The 26,287-nt window shown below is 35.4% G+C and overlaps 1 protein-coding gene across 1 annotated transcript; it reads right to left on the bottom strand.

The window, feature by feature from the left end:
* Window positions 1–7,287: 7,287 nt before the first annotated feature.
* LOC123560245 (uncharacterized) lies at window positions 7,288–25,973 on the bottom strand. Its single transcript, XM_045352482.2, has 3 exons — window positions 25,886–25,973; window positions 14,478–15,936; window positions 7,288–13,877 (listed from the first exon to the last, which is right to left on the bottom strand). The coding sequence occupies exons 2-3, from the start codon at window positions 15,504–15,506 to the stop codon at window positions 12,204–12,206; spliced, it is 2,703 nt and encodes a 900-aa protein (XP_045208417.2). The 5' UTR covers window positions 15,507–15,936; window positions 25,886–25,973; the 3' UTR covers window positions 7,288–12,203.
* Between the last annotated feature and the right edge of the window lie 314 nt (window positions 25,974–26,287).

The following is a 26,287-nucleotide window of genomic DNA, read 5'->3' as shown; positions in this document are numbered from 1 at the left end:
CTGTTTGATTTATTACCTCTGGGCGTGACCTTGTCCTTTGACCAAGTAATCGTCATTGTACTCTGCATGTTAGCTAAATGACGTTAACAATTCATGCTAGTCTTATAAAATTCATTCAACAGATTTAAAAGAGTAAAGACACACATTTAAGCTAATTGATTTTTGACCTTCTGATGTGACCGTGACAATTGTTACGTTGTTCATGTGTTCTGCATGTCATCTTGATGAGGTAAACAACTGATGCTGAATGTAGTCTTTTCAAATCAAGCTTCAAGCTATTTAGACGATATTGATTAGACATATACAATGCAATGGTAGGAGACATGGGATGGTTACCAAGCCAATATCGCCGATGGTCATCTGCTCTACGCCTTTGGAATCGTTTGGTTTTAATGGACAATGAAAGACTTACGTACAAAGTGTTTGAAATGGATTATAGAAAGTGCTGCAATAACTGGTCTAGTGATCTTAAAACCGTTATGTACTAATTTTGACAACTTAACGCCGGTTAATCTCCCATTTACCCGATCACTGATTAGTAATTATTATTCAAACATTTGGTCACAAGATGTACAGAACGTTACAAAGTTGAAGACATGTAGACTTTTTAAATCAGAATTTAAGACTGAGGAGTATTTATGTCTAAACCTATGAAAAAATGAAAGATCGCTGTTAGCACAATTCAGGACTGGTATTTTACCTCTACGTGTAGAAACAGGTCGATATATTGGTGAACTAGTAGAAAACAGACTTTGTACACTTTGTGAATCCGGGTCCATTGAAACAGAGACACATTTCTTATTAGAGTGCAGCTTATATAATTCTATAAGACGTGAACTATTTGAAAATTTGCTGACAGACAATTCTCTCGCTAACTTAACGGATGAGCAAAGACTCGCACACTTGATTGTAAAATTTCCACGAAAAGTGTCCAAATATATTGTTAAGGCATATCTTTGCAGAAGGAGCCACATATATTCTTAACACTGATCGCTAGAGCTGATACAATTACGTAAACAAGAAAGATATCAATGTTGTATATGCTATACAATTGCTGTATATATTTATCGTATCTATTTTTTTGTTGAATCGTAGTCCAACCACTAGATTTTCACATGAACCTGAATCCTTTCATTGCGTACTTCCTTAAACCATGATTATTATGTTTCATGTTTTGATGCGGCTTTTTGTACATACTGATTATCTGATTTGGTACTTATAGGTCCATTGGGCCGGGTGCTATCATGTTGTATATATAATTATGTGTTATGATGAAATTGTTTATGCACACGTCACAATAATAAACAATTTACTTACTTACTTACTTACTTACTTACTTACTTACTTACTTATACGAGTATATAAGTTATTTGATTATTGACGTTGACCTCAAACCAAATGACATGGGTTGTGCATTCTGCACATTGCCTTGATGACGTAAAAGTCGACTCTAGTTTTTTTTTTCAAGCAGTTTATAAGGAAAGGGAGCGGATGTTTGATCTTTGACCTTTAAGTGTGACCTCTATCTTAGATTTAGTGGTGCTCTGTATGTCGTGTTAATGAGATAAACAACTGTTGCTCATTTTCACGGGAGGGGATCCAACATATGTATACCCAAAGGGGCACCGCTTAAATTCATATGTTGTGCTTCCGGTAGTACATATGTGGTAAACATTTCTCAGAACAACAGCTGAGGTTTGCATTTGTGATTGAAGTTTGCGTGAATGTCATTGTTTTGCCCAAAAATCGCGATGCAGTGCATTCGAGTATACATTAACTAGCACGTAAGTGCATTTACTTTGCCTGTATTTGTAGAAATGACAGAGAAAAACTTATCCTCCGTGAAGCGCTATGACTGAAAATTAGCAACATTTTTATCAACAGATGGAAATATGTTGTAACTGTCCTGCACTTGCTTAAATTTAGCCCTCGAAACTTTCCGTATGCAAAACCCCACCCAGAAAAAGAAAATTATGGTGATCACTTTGCTAGAAAAATGTTTTGGGGCGAAAAACCGAATGAGATACATATGTTGTGCATGGGCTACATATATGGTGCATTAGACTTTTTAGAACTCCACAGATCTTGAGCTTAAATGGTATATGCCACATTTTTCCAAAAATCATATATATGTATATTAAAGGGATAACATATTAGAAACGAGCACAGCTTTCAGCTTACATATGATGCTGTAGAACATTTCCACTAAGGAGTCAACGCATCTCTCCTAAATCCGAAGGCGTTTATGTGTTGCTTATGTGTGTTGACTTGTGAATGTCGGAAATATGCATGTATAGTTTGGTGTATAGCATATTAGCTGCCAATACGGTCTGCGTAATTATATGTTATTGAACCTAGTGTTCTTTTCGTGTTTGTTTTACTCGTTCATGTGCGCCTCTATATATATCTTCGGCGGTATTTTGCATCGTTAGCTATGGAAATTGTCTGTCTTTGAAACATGTACGTGAACTGTATTATAGAGCCAAATATCTGTGTCTCGGGCAACGGACTTGAAAATAAAATGTAATAAATACTTTAGGGTCTGGGATTTCAATTCAGGAAGTAATTTTGGTTTGCCCGATACAGAACTATTTGCCCGGCCGCTCCAATACATAAGATATTGTGGACCAGGCACTTATATGTGTTGAACTACGCAGTAACTTCGCAAGCTAGACCTATATAGTTTGTGGCAATGTAGGAGGGAGGAAATACTGCAAGGTACTCGGTCAAAAAATTGAGTGAATATACCTGAGCATGGTCATTAAATTATTAAATATGTCCCGGGCCCTTAATTTGATTAAGTTACCTACCAGACGCAGCTATGTTCTGATTATATGACCGAGTACCTTGCAGTATATCCTCCCACAAACTATGTATTAGAGAGACTGGGCCAGTAGTTCTGTATCGGGCAAACCAAAATACCTCCTGAAACACACTGACCGTAAAGTATTTATTACATTTTATTTTTGAGTTCGTTCGCCGAGACAGATATTTTGCTCTGTAACTCAATTTACGGACAGACAATTTCCACAGTTAACGACGAAGAAATACAGAGAAGCGCACATGAACGGGTAAAGCAAACATGAAAAGAACACTAGGTTCAAGAACATATAATTAGGCAGACCGTATCGGCAACTAATATACTATACACCAAACTATACATGCATATTTCCGACATTCACAGGTCAACACACATAATCAACACATTAACGCCTTCGGATTTAGGAGAGATGCGTTGACTCCTAAGTGAAAATGTTCTACAACATCTAATATAAGCTTAAAGCTGTGCTCGTTTTTAAGTTATCCCTTTGATACACATGTATATATTTTATGGACTGATGTGACATATACTTGGCACGTATTTCCTGTTCGTTTCTTTACCCAGGTACCATTTAAGCTCAAGATCTGTGGAGTTCTAAAAAGTCTAACGACCACATATGTAGACCATGCACAACATATGTATCTCATTCGGTTTTTCGCCCAAAAATATTTTACTAGCAAAGTGATCGCTAAATATTTTTTCTTCTGGATGGGGTTTAGCATACGGAAGGTTTCGAGGGCAAAATTAAGCAGGCGAGGGCAACTAAACAACATATTTCCATCTGTTGATAAAAATGTTGCTAATTTTCAGTCATAGCGCTTCACGGAGGATAAGTTTTTCTCTGTCATTTCTACAAATACAGGTAAAGTAAATGCACTTACGTGCTAGTTAATGTATACTCGGTTGCACTGCATCGCGATTTTTTGGCAAAACAATGTTATTTTCACAATATTCAATCACAAATGAAAATCTCACGTATTTATCTGCGAAATGTTTACCACATATGTACTACCGAAGCACAACATTGATTTTAAGCGGTTCCCATTTGGGAATACATATGTTGGATCCCCTCCCGTGATTTTATAAAAAATATCTGTGGTAAAGACAATATGGAGTGGACATATATTTAAGCTATTTAATATTCGACCTCTAAATGTGACCTTTAACACATTTAGAGGTCGAATATCTAATAGCTTAAATTTGGACTAAGACATACGGGTCATATGCTGTGCATAGGACACAACTGAGCAACATATTACCAGACGCGGTTTGAGTATGCATTGTTCGTTTATGCTCGAATAGGCGACACTTATTGTGTTGGGGATGTGAAGTAAGATCAGAGTAATGATTCAGATACCATTGTATCTCGTTTAGATTGCCATTCCTCCGTATTTAAAATTCATATAAGTATATAAGTACACAAATTTACTTTACTTTAGTGCTATAAACTTCTTCTAATTAGATGGGGATGTGCCACGTGCAATCGTATGAAATATATTATATTTATTAATCAGATTTGCCAGCGCGAGCGTAACAATCCTGTTGAAGACTTCAGTGCTTCAATGAACATAAATGAATCGTCTAAATATAATTATCGTAATGAAGACGTGTTTTTTTTTTAAATTTTATTTAAAGACACTTCTTTGGCAATGTATATCTAAACATGACAATTACTGAGTAATTATTTATCAACTTCTATAGCAAATTCCCAGATTATTTTGTATTGCAAGAGGTTATGACCTGGATATTTAGAGATGCTGTCCATTCACAGAAGGACGTTACCTTACAAAATAAGTGGAAGATACCATAATAGGTTGTTATAGAAGCCCACTGGGACTAACTTAAACCTTCTTTTATATATGTCTACTGTCCTGCTTTGTAGTTTCTGCTGCTACTCTGCTTCATATCACGGTAGGAGTACATGCGTAATTGGTTCGTTCACTGTAGGAGTACATGCGTAATTGGTTCGTTCACGTTAGGGGTACATACGTAATTGGTTCGTTCACGGTAGGGGTACATGCGTAATTGGTTCGTTCACGGTAGGGGTACATGCGTAATTGGTTCGTTTATAAACTCTTTAAGTAGGTTTAAGTTAGTCCCAGTGGGCTTCTGCATTCTGATTGGCTGTTGGTAGTGAAATGATAGTTATATTCAACCATCTAGAGTTTGATTCATTCGGTGAATTTATCCGGAAGAATGCGCATCACTGGTACGTTGTATGAATAATTCAGTTAAGTATTTCTATTTTATTTCGTATCAAGTTTATTAAAGAAATTATTATCATTTCTATAATTATATTTATGTGCTCTTAAATCGTATCCTGCGCTATGTAAAATCATCATATTTGTACGTTATAGCATGGTGTACAGGTTTAAGCCTGACAAAAAAAATTATGCTCTGATAAGTATTCAGACTATGATTACTGACTGTCACTTGACGGTAAGATGCAGAAGAGAACACGTTGCTTATAACTGATTGAACAAGTTAATATTTTTTTAACATTTCTTATTGATACTATATTTAACTAATAAATCATATTGTATAAAAATGGCTGGAGTTGAATCTAGGATGTCGTAACACCAGCCTATTTAAAAAATTTGAATGTCACGGCTTGCTTGTACTAGGAAAGTCGGCTCTTCCATGACGATAATGAATTGAAGCAACGCTAACAAGGGCCATGCCACCTCTCGATCCGTAGTACTGAGTCCTTGATGTACGCGTTTTAGGTGAGAGTGAGAGGTTAGATGTCGGCTCAATATCTAACATGGGAAGCTTTAGTTTATTGCGTTGTTTCAATTCTGCACATTTTTTAATTATAACGCTGATCACATTAGTACCTTGATTACCTTGATTCTTCTGAGCCTTCTTAAGTCGACGGCTTGTATACTCCTCCTATAGTACACTATCTCACTCCAAAGTTCAAAGTATCAAGTTGAATATAAAAGATATCTGACCTTTCATATGAGAGTCATCTTTTTTAACATAAGGATGTCTGCTTAATACAACTGTTGTATAAAAATACTTTATATAGCTGCTTACCTGAGTTTCTTATGACTTCTCAAGCATTTTTCTACATAAATCTAAAATGGCGGACAAGCATATTAACGTGACGTTATTGAGTCCCGTCCCGAAAATTGACTCCTCCCAATCCGAGATGGCGGTTTTATATAGACAAAGAAGGGAAAATGTGATCTAGAGTACCATCCTCTACTACTGAGAAGGTTTTCCCGTATTATCAGGTTTGAACACCCCCAGCACGATGTTTTTGTATGGTTTTGCCGAACAATGTTCCATTATTTTTAAGTTTTGTGTCTGTTATCTCTATGCTTGATTTTGTCTGTGTATATATTATGTTCAAAACTAAAGTCAACCACTGCTGTAGGGTGGCGGTTGGATGAGTTCCAGTTCTTGGAACGTTGCTTTACTATGAAATGTGCACAGTATCAGAGTAAGATAGAGACGTGTAGATGTTCCCATAGAGGTACATCCTCAGGTGTCTTTTCCAAAGAAGAAAGGATGGAAATAATTGCTTTATTCCAGTTATTCCAGTTATGATAACATGACAACACTCTCGTCTATACATGATTCTCTTTTGCAATTAGTTAATGAAGGTAAGGGCGGGAAGTCCATGTAATATTGTGTGTACATAGCTGTTATAGTGTGGGGCTAAAACAAATTAAGATAAAATGCGTGCTGAGGTCAATTTCGAATGGATACTGTTATCAGTAATTTTGAATAATTTAGAAGGCTTAAGAAGTTACATGCAAGATCCTAGTGGACTAGACGATCATTAAAATTTATATGGAATTAAACATTTCTACTGTATGAAAAATCTACTGGACTGACTGTAAATTTGTTTTAACCTGATCAAGATAGAATGGCTACATAATATATGTAAATTGCATAAAATTGCAAATTTGTGAGAAATGGACATTATAAGATGTTTTTCTGTTTGTAACTCTAAAGACCCCTAAGTGCATTAGAGCAGAGCCATTTGAATAATCTTGAGAAAGGGTATTGTGAAGATGCTTCTGATCAGTCCTAATGAACTTCCATCAAGCAGTTTATTAGAAGATTATTTTTCTGTTTATCCCTTCCTTGCCAGCCAAGTCTGCAATTAAGCGGAACCACTTGAATAAACTTCAGATAGATACATACAAGATACTTGCTCTAGCAGCCAAACGACCTGTCGGGCCATCTGAACAAACATGAAAAGGATCAATATACGGATGCTTTTGACAAAGTTTCTAGAATATGCACTAACGTTTCATGAGAAAAAATGCTTGCAGTTTCATTTCTAATTTTGGCTCTAAGAGCAGTAAATTTAATGCATTTGAACAGACGATGGAATATAGAGTAGTCACGTGTACCAAAAGCTCATCCTGAGCATAAAGCAGACAAAAAGGTCTGCACAATCGAAAAAAAATGTGGTTAAGATAAAAAACAGCAAACAAAAATAATATTTTTTAACTTTATGCTTTACCAAAGCTACAGTTAACATAATAATCAAAGCACATGACATAACATTACGTGTGAAACAGCTCTGCGGTGATAAATAATGCTACTTACAGAAGTATTCTCACATATAAACATAATTTAGATAGAAACATAACAGATAAAAGGACATTATACAAACAGTTCCACTTGGAGATATATAAAAGATGCATAATACATATATATTTATGATGTAGTCATTTTTGTTGTAAATGAGTTAAAAGTCAGCCAGGGTACATTTTTAAAATTGTGTATCAAGCAAGGTTTGCAATCTTAAACTGCAATTACTTTGCTTTATTTTGCCATTGTGGTTTCACCCTGTTTACAAATGTAATCGATTACATCACAATTACTTCATGTTTACTTGTGTTACAGTCTGTTGCTGCCTATTTTCTTTTATGAAATCTCAACAATTTCCCATTTCAAAATTTAAATAATGAGAGTATATTTTTATATGAATCTGAAAATACTTGTCACTCAAAGATACTGAAATGCAGTAATAAGGTCTTCAGAGATTTACTATATTTTAAGAACTAAAATAATGATGAAAACCAAATTGTAGGTAAATGTGAACATTTAGAAGTTGAAATTCACTTAATTGGGAACCGCTTAATACGAAACTTGTTTTTGAATATAGAACATAACCAAATTTGGGTTATAGAATCTTCTGAAACATCAATGGCCATATTAAAAACTTAATAATAATTTCCATCTACTTATAGCTCATTATTTACTAAATTTGGACAAACATGAAATTAATACAGTTCCTGCAATTTAAACAAGGCCTGTCTCTTCTTTCAAAATCTCGCTCTATGTTCAGTAAAAATGTGCATATCCTTTCATATGTACAAATCGTTTAAATAATGTCTTTTCCGAAGTAAAACGATATTACTGTACTATGGTGTTGGTACATAGTCACTAGTGTTACTGATCTACTATAGTTGTTCACATCTTTAAATAACTACAGAACTATCTGTCTCTGAATTATTTCTTTATTTTGTTTGGTTTAACGTCTCACCGACATAATTACAGGTCATATGGCGACTTTCCAGCTTTGATGATGGAGGAAGACCCCGGGTGCCCCTCCGTGCATTATTCATCACGAGCGGGCACCTTGATAGAACCACCGGCCTTCCGTGAGCCAGATTTGTCCCTGAAGGAAATATATCAATGATTATAAAACACTTATGACATAAAACGTTTAACAGGTAGACCAGAACTGCCTATTAACATTTCAAACAAGTATGAAATGTAATTTAATTGTAATTAGACTACACATGTTTGTCTGATGTAATCAACTGCATTGAGTTTACATGTAATCACAAACATGTTTAATTACTGATGTCTTTTATTAATGTAATCGAGTGCAGCTGATTACAATTCTTGATTACGATTACCGTACACTTGATCTGGTATCCAGTTACATACAAAAGTGTAAATAGGCATGAATGAAAATTCTTGAAAAAGTTAGTATAGGTGTTAAAGTGAAATACAACATTAACTGTAACAGCCAGTCATGATCCCTTCACAATGATGTGTTTGCACTGACTTTACGATTGTTATTTTTTGAAGTTATAAAAGTTAGCATATTAATTTAAATGAAAATCTTTATTAATCGTGCCAATGTTTTTAAATTTTCAATATCTCAAAGTGATATTCCAAAATGTGGTATTACATATTCAAATAAATAAATAAATAAATACATACCACCAGGCACGAATATTGTTTTACATTAGATATGAGCCGCGCCATGGGAAAACCAACATAGTGGCTTTGCGACCAGCATGGATCAAGACCAGCCTGCGCATCCGCGCAGTCTGGTCGGGATCCATGCTGTTCGCTAACAGTTTCTCTAATTGCTATTGGCTTTGGAAGCGAACAGCATGGATCCTGACCAGACTGCGCACAGGCTGGTCTGGATCCATGCTGGTCGCAAAGCCACTATGTTGGTTTTCTCGTGGCACGGCTCATATGTCGTTTGGCTTCATCAGGGTAAACAAAATGCTATAAGGCGTAGCATCAACGTTTAAAAACGCATGGCGGTACTAAACGACGTTAAGCAGAAATAATCTAACAACAATGTTACAACAAAAACTAGAAAATATACAAACAGTTCTAGTAAAGGATATTTGAAATGCATGAACTAGCACTGCCGAATAATCATCCAGTGTTGTAAATAAGTATCAAATTCACAACATTGAGATACAATGTTACTCTTTGTGTGTGACAACAAAGCATAAATAGATATGAAATAAAAGTCTTCAGTAGAAACATTAGATGAGTTCTTCAAACATATTGATGTCTTCTTTTTGTTTCTCACGACTTTCAGTTAGATTTTAAAAAATCCTATCTGTAATTATCGCTGTTTTCAATCAATATAATACAGAAAACAGTACACAGAATTATAGTATTGGGTCTTTTAGTCGAAAAGGGAAAGGTGTATTAAAAAAGGAAACATATTTGAAAAACAGAGAGAAAGTATGGCGAAATTTGGAACAACTGTACAAATTATAAATAAATTCCACTGAACAACAATAATAATATTTAAGAGATAATATATCTCATTTTGTGATTTGTCACTGAATAAAATCATTGTTTGGATTTCTGAGGCGAAGGGATTATATCACGAGGGTGCAGTACGAGTGATATAATCATACGCATTTGAACGACAAATAATTATTTCATTCAAGGGCAAATCTATCATTTCGATTCTAACACATTACAAAGGATTTTAAAGTATAATCCTTGACGACATTCAATAGATATTGGCTTGTTTTCTCAGCGCGCCGCTTTGCCGTTTGACGCTAATTGTAACGTCGAGAAAAGGAATTGTTGTCTAAAAACACACAACTTTCAGCCCTCTTTGTACGGCGGCGCTGAACGAGTATAGTAGTAATGTTACAATACTGATGCACATAAAAACAGTTGACAACACATGTTACCGGATAAAAAAAAACAATAGATAAACAGTTCTTACAGAATATATATAACATTTATGATTTCTCAAAATGCTAGTTTTGTTGTCTTTGAAATACATGCGCGACCTTTTTGCGGCCACTAAATTTCATTATCAGAGCGACTTTTTATAGCTCCGAGTCTTGACTGATTATAAGTAATTACAGATTTATTATTAGATCACATTGTATATTGTTATACATTTTCATTTAAAACGTCGAAAATAAATGTTGTATTTCTATCGAATATTTCTACTTTCATTTATTATAGCTATATCAGACACAAATGCATAGAATAGAAATAAGCATAACAATGTCAACAAGAGCTGTCTCCGTAGGATGACACATGCCCCCGATGGCACTTTGAATGAATAGTTATGGCCGATGTTAAAGTTTAGGACCTTTGACCTACGGAGCTGGGTCTTGCGCGCGACACATCGTCTTACTGTGTCACACATTCATGCATAGTTATTTTAAAATCCATGCATGAATGACAAAGATATGGACCGGACATGCCCATCAATGCACTATCATGAAAAATGATCTTTAACGTCTAAGTGTGACCTTGACCTTTGAGCTACGAACGTGGGTCTTGCGCACGATACGTCGTCTTACTGTGGTACACATTAATGCCAAGTTATTTGAAAATCCATCCATCGATGACAAAGATATGGACCGGACACGCCCATCAATGCACTATTCTTTAACGTCTAAGTGTGACCTTGACCTTTGAGCTACGGACCTGGGTCTTGCGCACTGCACGTCGTCTTACTGTGGTACACATTCATGCCAAGTTATTTGAAAATCCATCCATCGATGACAAAGATATGGACCGGACACGCCCATCAATGCACTATCCTTTAACGTCTAAGTGTGACCTTGACCTTTGAGCTACGGACCTGGGTCTTGCGCACTGCACGTCGTCTTACTGTGGTACACATTCATGCCAAGTTATTTGAAAATCCATCCATCGATGACAAAGATATGGACCGGACACGAAAATTGCGGACAGACCGACAGACCGACAGACAGTTCAAAAACTATATGCCTCCCTTCGGGGGCATAAAAATGACTATTGTTAACGTACTTTAGGTAAACGAAAATATCGTCAATGCCAAGAACTGATACATTGGACAACAATAAAATAACACCTCATCTGTTTTCTAAAACGCATGGGAAAGGTCATAAGGCTTTTTCTAAGCTTTGCCCTGAAACAAACAAATAAACAGGCACACAAATAGGGCATGCTTATATTTGTTGGAAATGTATTAGGGTACAACTGGTTTTGGTTAAACACCATTCTTCAACGATTAAATTTTGTCATTATTGTGCCCTTTTAAAAAAAACAATACCTGCATTTGAAAACGTTTAATGTTATAACATTCTCATTTCTGATACTGAAGATACAAATTGAGTTACTAATCAGAAGTAATTACGGCAAACTCAGCATTGGTAATAATATTGTGGTAGATGAGCCGTGAATAAATAAAGTTCTTTTCTTCCGATCGGCACATTGGCAGGACTAGGATAAGCTGAATCATGTATCGTTTTAAATGTATATTTTTAATATTCATATTCCCCATATTATTTCACAATCCGCCTTTTTAGATATGACATCAACGTAAAAAGCAAATCTGTTGATTGCGCCCCTCTGTCTGTCTGTAAATTTGCCACGTATCCAGTTCGAAGGATATGCACAAAAGCTGTGGCAGACATAAAGACTTCGTACAAATGATACCTACATTTAATTTATTGGAAACCATACAAAGGACGATGCTAAACGTTTCAAAATTATTTCACATAAAGAAATGATATTAACTTTTAGATAACTATCTTGAATGACTTTTGTGACCTTGCTGCAAATGTTAATCACATATTTTTATTTTGTCATTAGATGTTTACTTTACATATCTACGTACTTCAAAATCTACATTTCATTGTTGTTCAAGCGTTGGCAAATCTCTTGCTACGTTAGTGTGCATTGTTCTGTTAGTTCCAGATTGTTCATAATCTTTTTTCAGACATAGTTTCAGCGAACGCCTATTAGCTACAAACGCAAAGAAAAGGAACATTCCTTGCGACGCATTTAGGATTGTAAATATATAATCCAAAGCAGGAACGTTTAGAAAGTAACTTAGAAACCCAAAGAGCCATGTGCCACCTGTCAATGTGGACAGCTTGGCGTAAATGAGTAACAGGTTTCTTTCGTTCTTATCGTTTTGGACTTTTGGTAACAGTTTCATCTGTACAACAACGATAGTAAAGAGAACAACATTAATGAAAACAATAAATGCCACAGGTAAAGAGAAAAGGTAAACAACCATGTGACCTTTACTGATATAACACATAGACCCTCCATACCCAATATCTTTTCCCGCGCTTTCATTTAGAGACACAATGATGTTAATAAGTACAAGTATCAAGGAGGCAGAAAAGCTGTATAGTACATAGATCAAAGTTGTTTTTGTGGTATTGAAAAAAGCAATCTTAGCTTGGCCACATCGAAAAACGCGAAACATGTGAATGCAGCAGGAGTTCATCCAGAAAATAAGAAAGAGCCAAAAGAAATGTACAGATACACCGATAACTTGACATGTTACTTTTGATACGTAACATGACTGCGCACTTCCCAACTGGAATACTGTCTGGGCAATTATTAAACTTATGCACAGTACAATATTGTTAACACCTGGTTGAGATTTTAGTTCTTTGAACATAAAATAAATTATCAGAGTTAGGACCGAAAATATCAAAGAAATGCTGGAGCATGCCAGTGTTAGAATAGCGTATGTAGAAAGTGTGTTTATTTTACACTTGTTCTGCCTTTGCAACTGTGTGTCAATTCCCGAAACGGACTGCATAAAGTTTTCAAAAGTATGCAAACACATACGAACGGAAATTGCAATCTGGTCCTTAAATTCAATAATCAATTCTTTTTTGTTGATAGATGCATTAAACTCCTGAATATAAACAGAATTAGCAAGTTGTTGAATATTATACATTGTGCTACTTATTTGTATTAAAGGGCACATGTGTAGAGTCCTCAGTATTGTTTTTGGATAATTTGTTTCTACACCCTCTCCCAAAATAAGATTTAGTTTTCCTGATGATGGATCATATAGCTGTTGGGCACTAACATTTTTAACATCATATACATCTATTTCCACTTTATATTTCAGACCTTTACTATTTTTAAAAGGATTTCCTGTGTCAATGGACGTATCATGAATCGACAGCATATATTCTACATCACCTGACCTAGCAGGAGAAAAAATCCCAAAAGCTATTTCAACATAAGTAACAAAGTAGGCAATACTGTTATTGACATTGTCAACCATTTCCGAGGACGGTGAGTAATACTTAGCATAAATGTATAAAGAAACAGAGCTTGTATCTTTAAGTTTGACTTTCAACCAGGATATGATTACTTCTTTAATGTCGTCAGCAAAGTCAATGACTAAGAAACGATCGGATACTTTTATATCTTCAGATGGTGTCAGTTTTAAAAATATGCCGTATGTGACTCCTCCCATATATTCAGCCGTACTAACACATTGACCTTTTTTAAATTCTTTCGGGAATAAACACTGTATGACTCTGCAGAGTTTCTGAAAGAAAATACAAGTTTTGAATTAAGTTAGTTAAGTCAGGTTGCCATGCAAGAAAAGGAAACGTTTATCAGAATAATACATTAACCTTACTTTTATTAAATGCAATGAGAAATCACAGGTACCAATAAACAAGCGAATGATAATAAGCCTTAACACAGCTAATCATACAACTTCTATATGATGTAGCGTCCTGAATAAAATTTGATTCAAACGTGAATTAGAAGTGTTCAGTGTTCTCTTTGGAAAAATTTATAAATTAATACGACCCGAAATTTAAATTTCAGTAATAGAAAAATATTGATAAATTCCGACAACGGCCTTTTGAACTTGCAAATGCGTTTTATTCGATGCGAGGCTCAGTGTCATAGTTTCCATCAAGATGTAATTAAATTTAATAGAACTGATGAAAAAACACAGGAGATTGAAGATGCCTGGTAAACTTATGACAACTACGTCGAATAACTCTTCTGATTTGCAATTTTCTAAATAAAAATCATTATAGGGATCTACACTTAACAAAGAAAAACATTGCCTTTTATTAAAATACAACAAAAGGAATAAAAAGCTAGAAATAACCTTTAAAAATTAAATGCCTACCTTCACAGGATCATAAATGTTATTTAAAGAGCATCCATCTTCAGGAGTATCATCCGGTTTCACAAGCGCCATATAATTTGCTGCTACACCAAATTTCCCAGTTTCTTCACATTTCGTGGGACTGAAAGCGTCGTTTGTATTACATAAGTAGCAAAATACATTCCTGTATTTGAAATTGAATACTTTAGTGTAGGCTAAGCAAGCAGCCTCAAGTAAAGGGTCATAGTGTTTCCAATACCCAGTAACATTACATTTTGATATCATCACATGGCAATTATGGAGGAGCTGTCCTTCGGAACCAAGAGATTCAGGTCTAAAGTATTTCAGATTGCAACTTTTTGTTTTAAGTATTGAGCTGATATTCTGCGGGGGCTTTGATATTCCATGTAGGCATTCTAGTCTAGCGTCCCAGTAGTGTAACTTATCCTCTGTAACATTATGACAATATGCGCAATAACGATTTCTGTAATTGTACATTGTAGTAGCATCTGTTACAGGAAGGTTAGATTTATATTCATCAAACCATTTTGAATTTTCACATTTGTTGATGGTGTCAAAGTTACCGTTGTTTATTTTTGGGCATTCTCTAAACATAAGCTTCTGCATTTCCACCACGTTCGGGTATGCTACGTCGAACGGTCGTAATTGTGGAAAATCACATGTCATTCGATCTTTGGTTTTAATTTTCAATGCTTCTTCGAGACAGCAAGAATCTGTGATATGACAATCATTTTTAATATATTCACAACTTCCACAGCATTTTTCATCAGGGTTTCCTGCGACCTTAACAGGCAGAGGAGCGTGAGATATTGGCAAACTTGTAGGTAAAAGCTCGTCTGAAGAGTTTGGATTCAGTGTCGGGTTTAAATCTGATCGAGTGGAAGAGTTTGTTAAAAGGCATGATTCCGATGAACAACAGAATAAGTCCTGAATTTCCAACAGGAGAGGTATATGCGACGGCTGCAAGTCCAGTGGATAAACAACGAAATTACAGTCTATCAAGAGGAAACACAGGAATAATATTTTCATGATTTTGTTTTAAATGCTGTAACTGTATTTGATGGTCTGTCTAAAGTACTAGTACTGTACTCGGCTACATAAAAAACACTACACACACACTAAAAACGAAAAACGTTTCTTATTTATCGATAAAACAGGAGTTTGCGGAACAATCCCTGGAATGATATCACCATGAAACTATTTCACTCTTCACAAAAAGAAAGACATGATCTTCAACTTTATTAGTAATACGATAACAGAGTTCCGAATCATGTACCAGATACCAAAGACGCTTTAGTTGTGTTACTTCATGACGGTGATAGATCATTGCATTTCAGCCGTACTGGTTCTTATCGACAGTTGGTTGTACACACTGGTCGTGTCTGTTCACTATCAGTGATTGGACTTCCTCATTGATTGGTCATGCAAGTGGTACGTAATGGTTTCCAAGTGGATATTGCTTTAAAAGTAAATAAAAAAAATCATTAGACTACTTTCTGACAAATAAATATTTTTGTACATATAAACATATCCTTCATGTATATTGATGAATACTCTATTGCACCTTAAATATCGCTATTTTAGAGAAACCTTTTTGCTAGTTTTTGCTGAAGAGTTACACATCTTGGTGAATGAAACCTAGTTGAAAATGATTTAGCTGTCTCTTGAAGTACATCTCTTAAATAAAGTACCAGACTCCCATTTTGTTCATACAAGGTTTTTTCAATGATTAATTTTGATGTAAATGTGCTACTGCTGTTAGCTTGTGTTATTTATGACAAGTAATCAGCTTGATTACGGAAAGTGAGAGTCATACAGTATTATTGCCACTACCATGATTAGATAGATATTTAAGTTATTTGGCATAATCATTTAACGTTAATATTCGATGTGTGGCATGATAGATTACCCCTTATCATGCTCGACACAACTGATTCTGCCTTTGCGACAAGTGTAGACCATGATCAGACAGTACATCCGCGCAGTCTTATCATGATCTGTACTGTTCGCCATTCATTCAGTATTTCTTTGGTAAGCACCCCAATTTACAGTTAATAGTTTTGTCCAAATTGAAAGATGAACAAGTTCATTGTAGTAATTTAGCAGGGTAAGGGTTAAAACATTAGTCACTTCAACTTCAGAAGTGAAAGTTACAGAATGTGGTAAAAAATAAATTGAGTTGAATTTTATATAAAACAAAGTCATTTCATGGCCCCTCTCACAATCTCAATCCAGTTGATTTAAAACATGGTATACATCATCAACAAGAAGGGGTTGGGACTTTTGTGCCCAATTATTGTTTCTGACGTATGGCCATATTCGGGCTTCTAAATATTACAACTACATCAGAATATTGTATAATCGATTCCTTTGACAATTTCCATCCAACTTAAATGAAACTTCGTAAACATCAACATTGCGATTTTTGTCCGAACATTTATGTACAGTAATTGTTATGCAGTTATTGCCCTCTGCTGACTGTAACATTTCATCTGTGTCAGAAAATTGTTATATTCAGCTCCTACAGTTTCCACCCAATTGAAATACAACTTGGTACATATCGTTAAGTTAACATGAAATGGACATTGGCGTATTGTCAAGACTTTTATGGTTGATTACTTTGTCTTGAGAAATGGCCCTTTTGACTGGACAACATTTTATGCAGAACTGTGAATTTGTAAAAGATAACAGTTTTGTGCAGACAGGCACTCTTTAAAATAAAACAATCATAATAAATTACTTAGTGCTGATATCTCTTTTCCAACGAATGTTTGTATAAGTTTCTGGCGCTAGCCCGAAGGCACTAAAACTTCGCAAGTATTTCATAAGTAGCGGCGTGAAGAGTTAAAAGTTTTCAATATTGTATTTTGTTCTTATTAATTTGTTTAGGGGCCTTTGCGATCGGTATCGAATCTCCGACTCACTTCACCTAACATGTTCGGTCCGAAAATAGAATATATTTCATGATTGTGAGGAAACTATACTTTTGACTTGTGGAAGGTCGATTGTTATACCAAATTGGGCGCAAAATGTTCAGAGAGGCACTCGACCGTACAGCTCAGTCGTTGTGACTTAAATGAAACGACTAGCAACACACTATGTACCCGGATAATCTTAACTCTGTTCAACGACCCTAACTCAGTGCCAACATGGCGGATGTAAAGCCGATACAACTTTGTTTTCTGTGAAATTACGATGTATAAAGGAAAGTTTCGGTTGTTATATCTATCTCCATTAATCAAGTGTATATTTATTTCAAAATGTATCATGTTAAATATATCAACCCTTGTGTTCTCAGGTGGAAAAACGACGAACAAGGCAAATTTTTCAATGAAAACTTTTACAAAAAAATCTTTTAAAATACTTATATGCTTTTGATGCCTCGACTATGTTGTTGTTTGAAAGCAAAAATATACTGCTTTATAGGCCCGTTTACACTATGTTGTTACCCCACTACATGTTGACACAATACATGTTCAAATGTACTGATAGCGAGAAAAGGGATAAAAACCTAACTTTGAGTTGATAAAAACCGAACTCAGTTTACATGAGGAATGGATAAAAACCTAACTTACACGAAATTGTGGGAAGGATAAACACCGAACTGACTAGTATTCTACAGAAATGAATGAGTTGACATGTACATGGTCTGATTATTGTAAACAATACTTTATAAGCGGTATTGTCTTCAAACTTTGTCATTAATTTTACAAGATGTTATATGTACGCCCACTACAGTCAAATATTTTTTCATAATTTTAATATTATGCAAATAGCAATGTTTGCAAAAGATCTTGATAAACCCTCGAAAATAACTCAGTATAAAAGTCAAAATTATTTTATAATTATATAAGAAATTATTTAATACAACCGATGTTCGAAGTTCTGTAACCCCCAACCCTCTCTCCCTCCATCTCTGTATCTCTCTCATACACACACTCTTTCAGAAGAATTGTGTTTGTTTCAAATCTTGTATATCTTATAGTGTAAGGGATTTTTATAGAGGTGCTAATGGAATATTTTTGATATTGTTTAAATGGGATTAGATTTATGGTTAATTATTAAATATGATATTTTTTCAGACGGTAAATAGGGGAGGAAAGTGTGTGTGTGTGGTGGGAGGGGGGAGTGATGCATGGACTGACAGGGCAGGGGTGTGGATATCCTTACATTTTTAGTTCGACTATTCATAGAATAGTAGAGCTATTGCACTCGCCCATGCGTCGGCGTCGGCGTCGGCGTCCACGTCCCGATTTAGTTAAGTTTTGTATGTAAGCTGGTATCTCAGCAACCACGTGTGGGAATGGATTGAAACTTCACACACTTATTCACTGTGATAAACTGACTTACATTGCACAGGTCCCATAACTCTATTTTGCTTTTTTACAAAATTATGCCCCTTTTTTACTTAGAAATTTTTGGTTAAGGTTTTGTATGTAAGCTGGTATCTCAGTACTCACTATTGGAATGGATTGAAACTTCACACACTTGTTCACTGTATAACTGACTGCACGATGCAGGTTCCATAACTCTATTTTGCTTTTTTACAAAATTATGCCCCTTTTTCGACTTAGAATTTTTTGGTTAAGGTTTTGTATGTAAGCTGGTATCTCAGTATCACTAATTGGAAGGATTGAAACTTCACACACTGTTCACTGTCATGATTGACATGCACAAAGGGTCATAACTCATTTTGCTTTTTACAAAATTATGCCCTTTTTCGATAAATTTTTTGTAAGGTGTATTAGGTACTCGTCACTAGGGAAGGATTGAAACTTCACACACTTGTTCACTGTCATGATATGACATGCAGTGCAAAGGGTCAATAACTCAACTTTGCATTTTACAAAAATTATGCACCTTTTTAAACTTAGGAGTTTTGGGTTAAATTCTTATATGTAAGCTGGTATCTCAGTACCCTCTAATGGGAATGGATTGAAACTTCACACACTTGTCCACTGTCATGAGCTGATAAGCACTATGCAGGTTCTATAACCCTATTTTGCTTTTTTTAAATTATGCCCCCTTTTTCGACTTTCGTATTCATTCAATCGACAAGGCTGTTGAATAGTCGAGCGTTGCTGTCCTCCGACAGCTCTTGTTCACTTGTCCACGGACACTTAAAAATCCACTTGTCCATAGTTAAATTTCACTTGCTCTGATTTGTAATATTAAACCTTCATGAAACTGCAAATAGACTGGAGATCGAGTTCTTTATTTAGGACAATGAAAAGAAAAGCATATCACAGTAACTGTGGTAAGAAATAAGCTGTTAAAATATTTGCCTTTTAACGTTTATAAAAGTCTGAAATCGCGTAAGCAGGGTTCGGGATCTTTTGATGTCATGCCCAAAACACTGCCCACGCAATGGTGTAAAGCCAGATGAATTCAGAGAAAGACTCTTAAAACGTTCTGACTTGTTTTTAGTCATACTGTGCTTTTGGTTTTAATTTGGCTGACTACTGGCTCCCATATTTCCTTCGACAGTGACTTACTGTCTCAGCAGTTGGAATTCTACTTACAAACCTGTCATAATACTTTTCTAAGTTGTTTCCGTTTCTGATATTTTATCATAGTCACCGAGTTACAGTGTGTGCGAGACCAAGTCAAAGAACCAATCAGATCATGGAAAGTGATGCTTAAAACACAGATGAATGTTTTTTTTTTAAAACTGCAGCAATCGAGAGGCTTTCAGCAAGTACATCACGGATTTCATACATTAAATTATCTTTATCACCTCCATACACTTAAAGCAACACACAATCTAAATGATATTTTTTGTTTTCTCATTTTATACCTGAAAAAAAGTCTGCTTGTCTGCGGACACACAGTATGAAAAATGCACTTGTCCGCCGGCAAAAAATCACGAGTCGGATAAGTTGGACATATTAATCCCACATCCCTCAGGGGTGGGTAGGTCAAAGAACTTCGAACATCTATAGTCCATAAATAAAGCACAGACGAACAGCTATGTTTTCGTTTGGTTAGGTGTTTATCCATTCTAAGTTCGTATTTATCCAGCACTGTTTCCTATATCATTTAGGAATTATCCGCAAATTTAAACCCACCTCATAATCAATACAATTTTTAAGCTATAAAAATCAATTTCAAACTTTGATACTGTTAAACATTGTCAAAGAGATGTTTATGGAACTAATTCAGTTGATAAGTAAGGTCTTACTGCAATTTCTGGTACTTTAAACCAGTTAGAAACATAAAATATGTTCATTCTGAAGATTTCTCTGAGTACATTTTAATGAATTCCATCCACATAATGTGACTTTTCGATTGAAATATTTAGTACACAAAACATGTTATCAAAACAGGATACTATGACTATCAAGAGTTTTACGCTAACATTGCATACTAAAATAAAAACATGAAAAAAGACAAGGAAATTAACTACATACATCGTCTTTCTGTCAGCCATGTTGGCACTGAGTTAGGGTCGCTTAACAGAGTTAGGATTATCCGGGTACATAGTGTGAGCAAGGTTTCGCAATCACTAAGTTTGTCAACGAGTTCAAAGGACATCATAAAATGTGCTTTTGCTGTTACTCTGTTGTCAGCATGCTAACACAGCTTTCTAAAGCCCGTTATTGACATAATAACAGACATTTAACTGTACTTTAGAACTACTCCACGCTTGATATGTCTAACTGGCTGCTTGTGTACTGTGTGTGGACTGGAAATTTACAGTAACAGGCTTTGTAATCAAACTTATTCAAATGGGGGTAAGATTTTTTTATAATCTGTTTATTAAGCTTGTTAGGTTTCTGAAAATAATGTAGAAGTTAATAAAGGGCAGGGTTAAAATATTTCATTTGAGGTTGTGGATTTTGTTTTGCAACAAAGAACTGTTAAACATTTTTGAAAACTTTTAAACTATACCATTTTGATATTTTGAATATCATAACAGCGATCGAGAAGGATAAATCGGGATTGAGAACTCTCCCGTTAAAGTAAACGACATGAAGAACTATCTATTTTATCTGGCGGAAATTGGACACGATATCTCGGTGCAATATTTAAGGAGGTTGGTTACCTTGTTACCACGGTAAATTCAAATTAATTAAACCGCAGCAATTTTTTTTTTGTATTTCGTGTAATTTAATGTTTTAACTGCTACAATCTCAATTTCGTTTATCTCTGTCCCTTCAAGTATATTTTTATCCAGGTTTGAAGTACATGACCCTCCAAAGATATCTTATATTGAAAGAAGAAGGAAAATACGGATATTTTACATTTTTCGGTGTATTTTGGTTTCATAGTTATCCGTAGAAGTCTGCATAATTTTACTAGTATGCGCGTTAGCTTTCAATTATAAGCTTAACATGTATATGTCGCGGGGCTCGTGTTTCCATGGTAGCGAATTTTCTCTCATTTTTAAACAACTATGTTTGAAAACGGGTTTCTTGCCAGGTTCAGTGCCATTCTGTTAATGACCAACATGGAATATTTGGGTAATATTATTAGCAAATACCAAGCACCTTACACGGTACCCTATTTTTCTTAAAGTTTAAAGTAACTATGGCAACAAAGATCTTTGAAATAGCTTATATTTTGCTTTTTATCATAATTTCTTATAAAAAAATCAAAAGAAATTACCTTTCTTTTTAATGTACCTTTAAAACATATCATTTCTAGCGTTTCTGTTATTTGCATTTATTTAAACTTTCACAGCTTAAATATTTACAGCAGTACCCCTCGACCGACATTTTTTATGGAAAAATCGTCCTGCATGCTGCAATTAATTCTCATGGATATTGTTGAAATGAAAATAGAAAGCCGAAGCTGTGTTCCTTAAATAGACCAGTGTCAACGCTTTTTAATTTTACATTTAGATGTATAGGTCACGGGCTTCGTTTTCATGGTAACATCAGTTTGATTCAAGAAACCACAATTTTCTACTGAAATTTGAACAATGTTAGAGCTTAGTTTTAGTATATAAGTAACAAATTCTCAACGGAAACTGAAAAATAGGTATAACTAATCAAACTGTCCAATTTTTATTTGAAAATGGCCGTAATAAGTAATCTTTCACCCAGCTATATTCCCAATAAAATTGGTTACCATCATCCATTCTCTTACATTCCGCATAACATTTTGATATAACTACATAAAAGGAGCAAAATATTGATCATTATTCAGAGCGAAAGACTCATACAAATATTTCAACAAATAATGGCTGTTAAAAATAGTTCAAATAAAGAAAATGCACATAATGATGTACTTTCAAAGTAAAAGATATTAATTTTGTGCGGTAACTAACACGTAACGTCATGACGTCAATGACGTCATTTAAGGCAATAATGTTTTGAAGCGTTTCTGTGGCAATTTATTCATTATTTCTGCATTATTAAACCATTAAATATCAGATCTGAGACAGGTTCTTGTTTTTTTTTTCAAAATAATGGATGTACAAACACATTTAGTTTATCGTAAAAAACACAGACAAATATCAAACAGGGAATGCAACGTACCAAAACGAAACATACAGCACGCAGACGTGCACACCACAAACACACACACACACACATACACGTGCACACACACAAAGCCAACAAACGAGGACAAAACGAACAAACAAAGGAACACACACACATACACGCGCACACACACAAAGCCTACACAAGAGGACAAAACGAACAAACAAAGGAACACAGTGGGGCACCGTCTTGAAACGGTCAGTGGCAAAAACACCACTGGGGAGCTTAAACCGGTTTATGGTGCGCACCCTACCTCACTCTTACCCCCACCATGTTCCAAAGACACGGGACAGTGTAAATAAAAGTAATCCCCTCCAGGTGAATCTCTAACACACGTAATGGAAACAAAAAGGCATGGCATGTAAAACACAAAAATGCGCGTGTATAAAAATATAAAAAGCAAAGCTTTAGAACCAAAAAACGTATGTACTCTATGCCTTTTCAGAAGACAGAGCAACAAGAGAAACACCCTGAAGGGCCCGACGAAACAGGCCAGAAGACAGATATTAAAACAGTTCAGTCCTGGTAGTATTTAAAAACTGCTTATCATAGAATCCTCCCCCTCTTCCGTCAGACACAATCAAAGAGGGAAGCGTAGTGTCCAACTGTAAACGGATTGAACACTAAACATGCGGTATGTCTCAAAACTGTTGGGTCGTAACCTATTTTAATAAAACGTTTTATAATTTTACCAAATACATTTGGAAAATTACCATGACCCAAGATCTTACGAAGTTTGTAAACCACATCCCCATAAAAAACGGGTTTAGAAATACCTTCTGACAGAAGTGTCTTTAAATTACTATTGAATTTAAAACTAAGTCAGAATTACGATAGTAAAATTTAGCAAAATATTTACGCAATTTGTAATAACGGTAGCCTTGCTGAAGAAGTTTACTTGTAATATATAGATTACGTTCATTGAAATGCTTGACATGACTACACGCTCTGGCAAACCGAATTAATTGAGAAATATATACCCAATAAGATGTAGCCTGAGGTTTATCCCCATCCAAATGGGGAAAATTTACAATACTAAAGTTAAAATCACCCCTCTTGTCATAAATTTTGGTATGTGAACCTCGTCGTAAATCGTCACGTTAGCTTCCGATTGGGCATGCGCACATATAGATATTAAGGTAACCTAGCCCCTTAAAGTAACTAAAACGTAAACAAGGTGTTAATAAAGGAAGATTAAAAAGAATGATTTGAAGGATTATAAAGTACATTTTAAAGCACACATTATCAGCCTTTTAAAGACTAGTGGGATAATTCAAAAGGCGAGGCTGAAATTTGAAGATAAATTAAATGCCACATTAGGCTTGATATAGATTCAAAGTGTCACAGGGTGAGAAAAATGTGTAGTCAGTCCGGGGCTCGAACCCGGGACCCCTCGCTTACCGTACCGTGACAAAAGCAGATATTTGATGAATTGTGTGGTATATATGGAGCTCAGGCCATTTCAATACATTTTAGATAGGTTAAAGCTTTTAAGGCTGGGAAATTATCTGCCGAAGATAATACCTGTTCTGATAGGCCTAAAACTTCTGTTACCAAGGCAAATATCCCTGCTGTAAAAGTTGTGGTCGAACAAGATACACGATTGTCAGTGAAAGATATAGCCAGTTGTACCTGTATCTGAAGGCAGTGTGCAAACAATTCTGAAAGAGCATTTGAACCTGAGAAAGGTTTGCGCTAGGTTGGTACCTCATTTGCTCACCGAGGAGAAAAGAAACAACGCCTTAAATGTGCCCGGGAACCATTGAAAACATTCAAAGACTGCGAGGCTGTGATAGTCGGGTTATTTCTAACTTGCTAACAGGTGACGAGACCTTGGTGCACATGTTTGAGCCACAGAGAAGGGCTGATAATAAGCAAAGGAAGCGAAAAGATAAAAAACGACCCTGTATTGCAAAGAGAACCATAAGTTTGAAAAATATGTTGTACGCAATTTTCTTCAATTCTAGTGGGCCAGTCGTTCAAGTGCCTTGTCCATCTGGTCATACCATCACTGGACGATTCTACAAGAACTCTGTACGGAAGAAAGTGAAAAAGTTTTACAATAAACTACGTCAACGCAAAGGATGATCAGGAGTCCATCTTATACATGACATCGCCTCCTTTCACAGCTGCGAGGTTGTTAAGTCCCTTTTGGTTTCTGAAAAGTTAAAAGTTGTAAGCCATCCGCCCTTTTCATCTGACCTGAGTCCCTGTGACTTTTTTTATTTCCAAGGCTTACAAAATGTTTTTTGGAAAGAAATGTAAGCCCAGAAGTTCTCTTCACAGTGCCATTTATCAGTGTCTCAAACAATTACCAAATGAAAAGTATTTATAAGCTTTTCGCCACTGAGTAAAAAGGTTACAAAAATGAAATGTGTTTCGGTAAAGGGGGAATACTTTGAAGGTTTGTTATGAAAATAGATTGATAAAACGTATCACTTAAGAAACCCGAACCCGATGACAGAACTTTTTGCAGGACCCTCGTGCATATACCGGCATGGAATTTGCATGTTTTTGAATCAGCCCCTGATTTAAAAAAATGACCAATTTTGTTCTTAAATTTCGTCGTACGTCCTATAAAAAAGAGGTAGCTGTAATTAGACTCTTTCGTCATGTATTTCCTTCCAAGCTTATTTGTTGGTATATACTTTTATATTTGTGTTCCGTAAAAACCGTAAATCTAAAGCATTTAGAACAGCTTTGTTTTGAACAGACTGAACTTAAATAGAAAAATATTATCTGGAAAAAATGGATCTATACTTCATACCTTATCAAACATATGTAATAGTAATAAAACACCCTATCAGTGATTCCCGAAACCAAACGCGTACACGTACAAAATTTCCTAAGCATTTAGTGATAATAATGTCTTCTGAATACGCCAATACCAATATTCTGCAAAGTGTTTCTCCGACTTACATGCATAAGACAATCCACAATTTACTTGTTTATTCAAAATATCCTCAGTAGTATTTTATGTTGTCAGAAAAACGTATGTTAAGCGTTCAAGAACCATTCGAGAAATGCGAAGCATGGAAATGCGGGAGATGAGAAATTGCGTATACGCATGCGCGTCGCAAAATGTTAACACGCGTGCGCAGCGAGATACTTGAAGAAGCTAAAGTTTGATTTAGGTTTATGGTGGAAGAAATGCTTTTATTTTAGTAAGAACTTTCTTTAAGTCAAATTGAAGAGAAAACAGTTGGTACGTTTGGCCTTTTATGTTCGATCAGTTAGGCTAGCTTTAAAAGGTCCGAGCCCCACACATTCTTGCAAAAGTAATGACTATGCTCACATTAACTACAGGGTGCATACCTCGTT

This window comes from Mercenaria mercenaria, chromosome 10 (assembly GCF_021730395.1).
Source record: "Mercenaria mercenaria strain notata chromosome 10, MADL_Memer_1, whole genome shotgun sequence".
Lineage (NCBI taxonomy): Eukaryota > Metazoa > Mollusca > Bivalvia > Venerida > Veneridae > Mercenaria > Mercenaria mercenaria.
This window is presented reverse-complemented; position numbering and strand designations above follow the sequence as displayed.

Bases quoted from the DNA above. Each gene is read 5' to 3' on its own strand.
- LOC123560245 (XM_045352482.2), bottom strand. From the start codon at position 15,506: ATGAAAATATTATTCCTGTGTTTCCTCTTGATAGACTGTAATTTCGTT. The intron at 13,878-14,477 runs GTAGGCATTTAA...ATTTTCTTTCAG, and splicing joins ACATTTATGATCCTGTGAAG to AAACTCTGCAGAGTCATACA.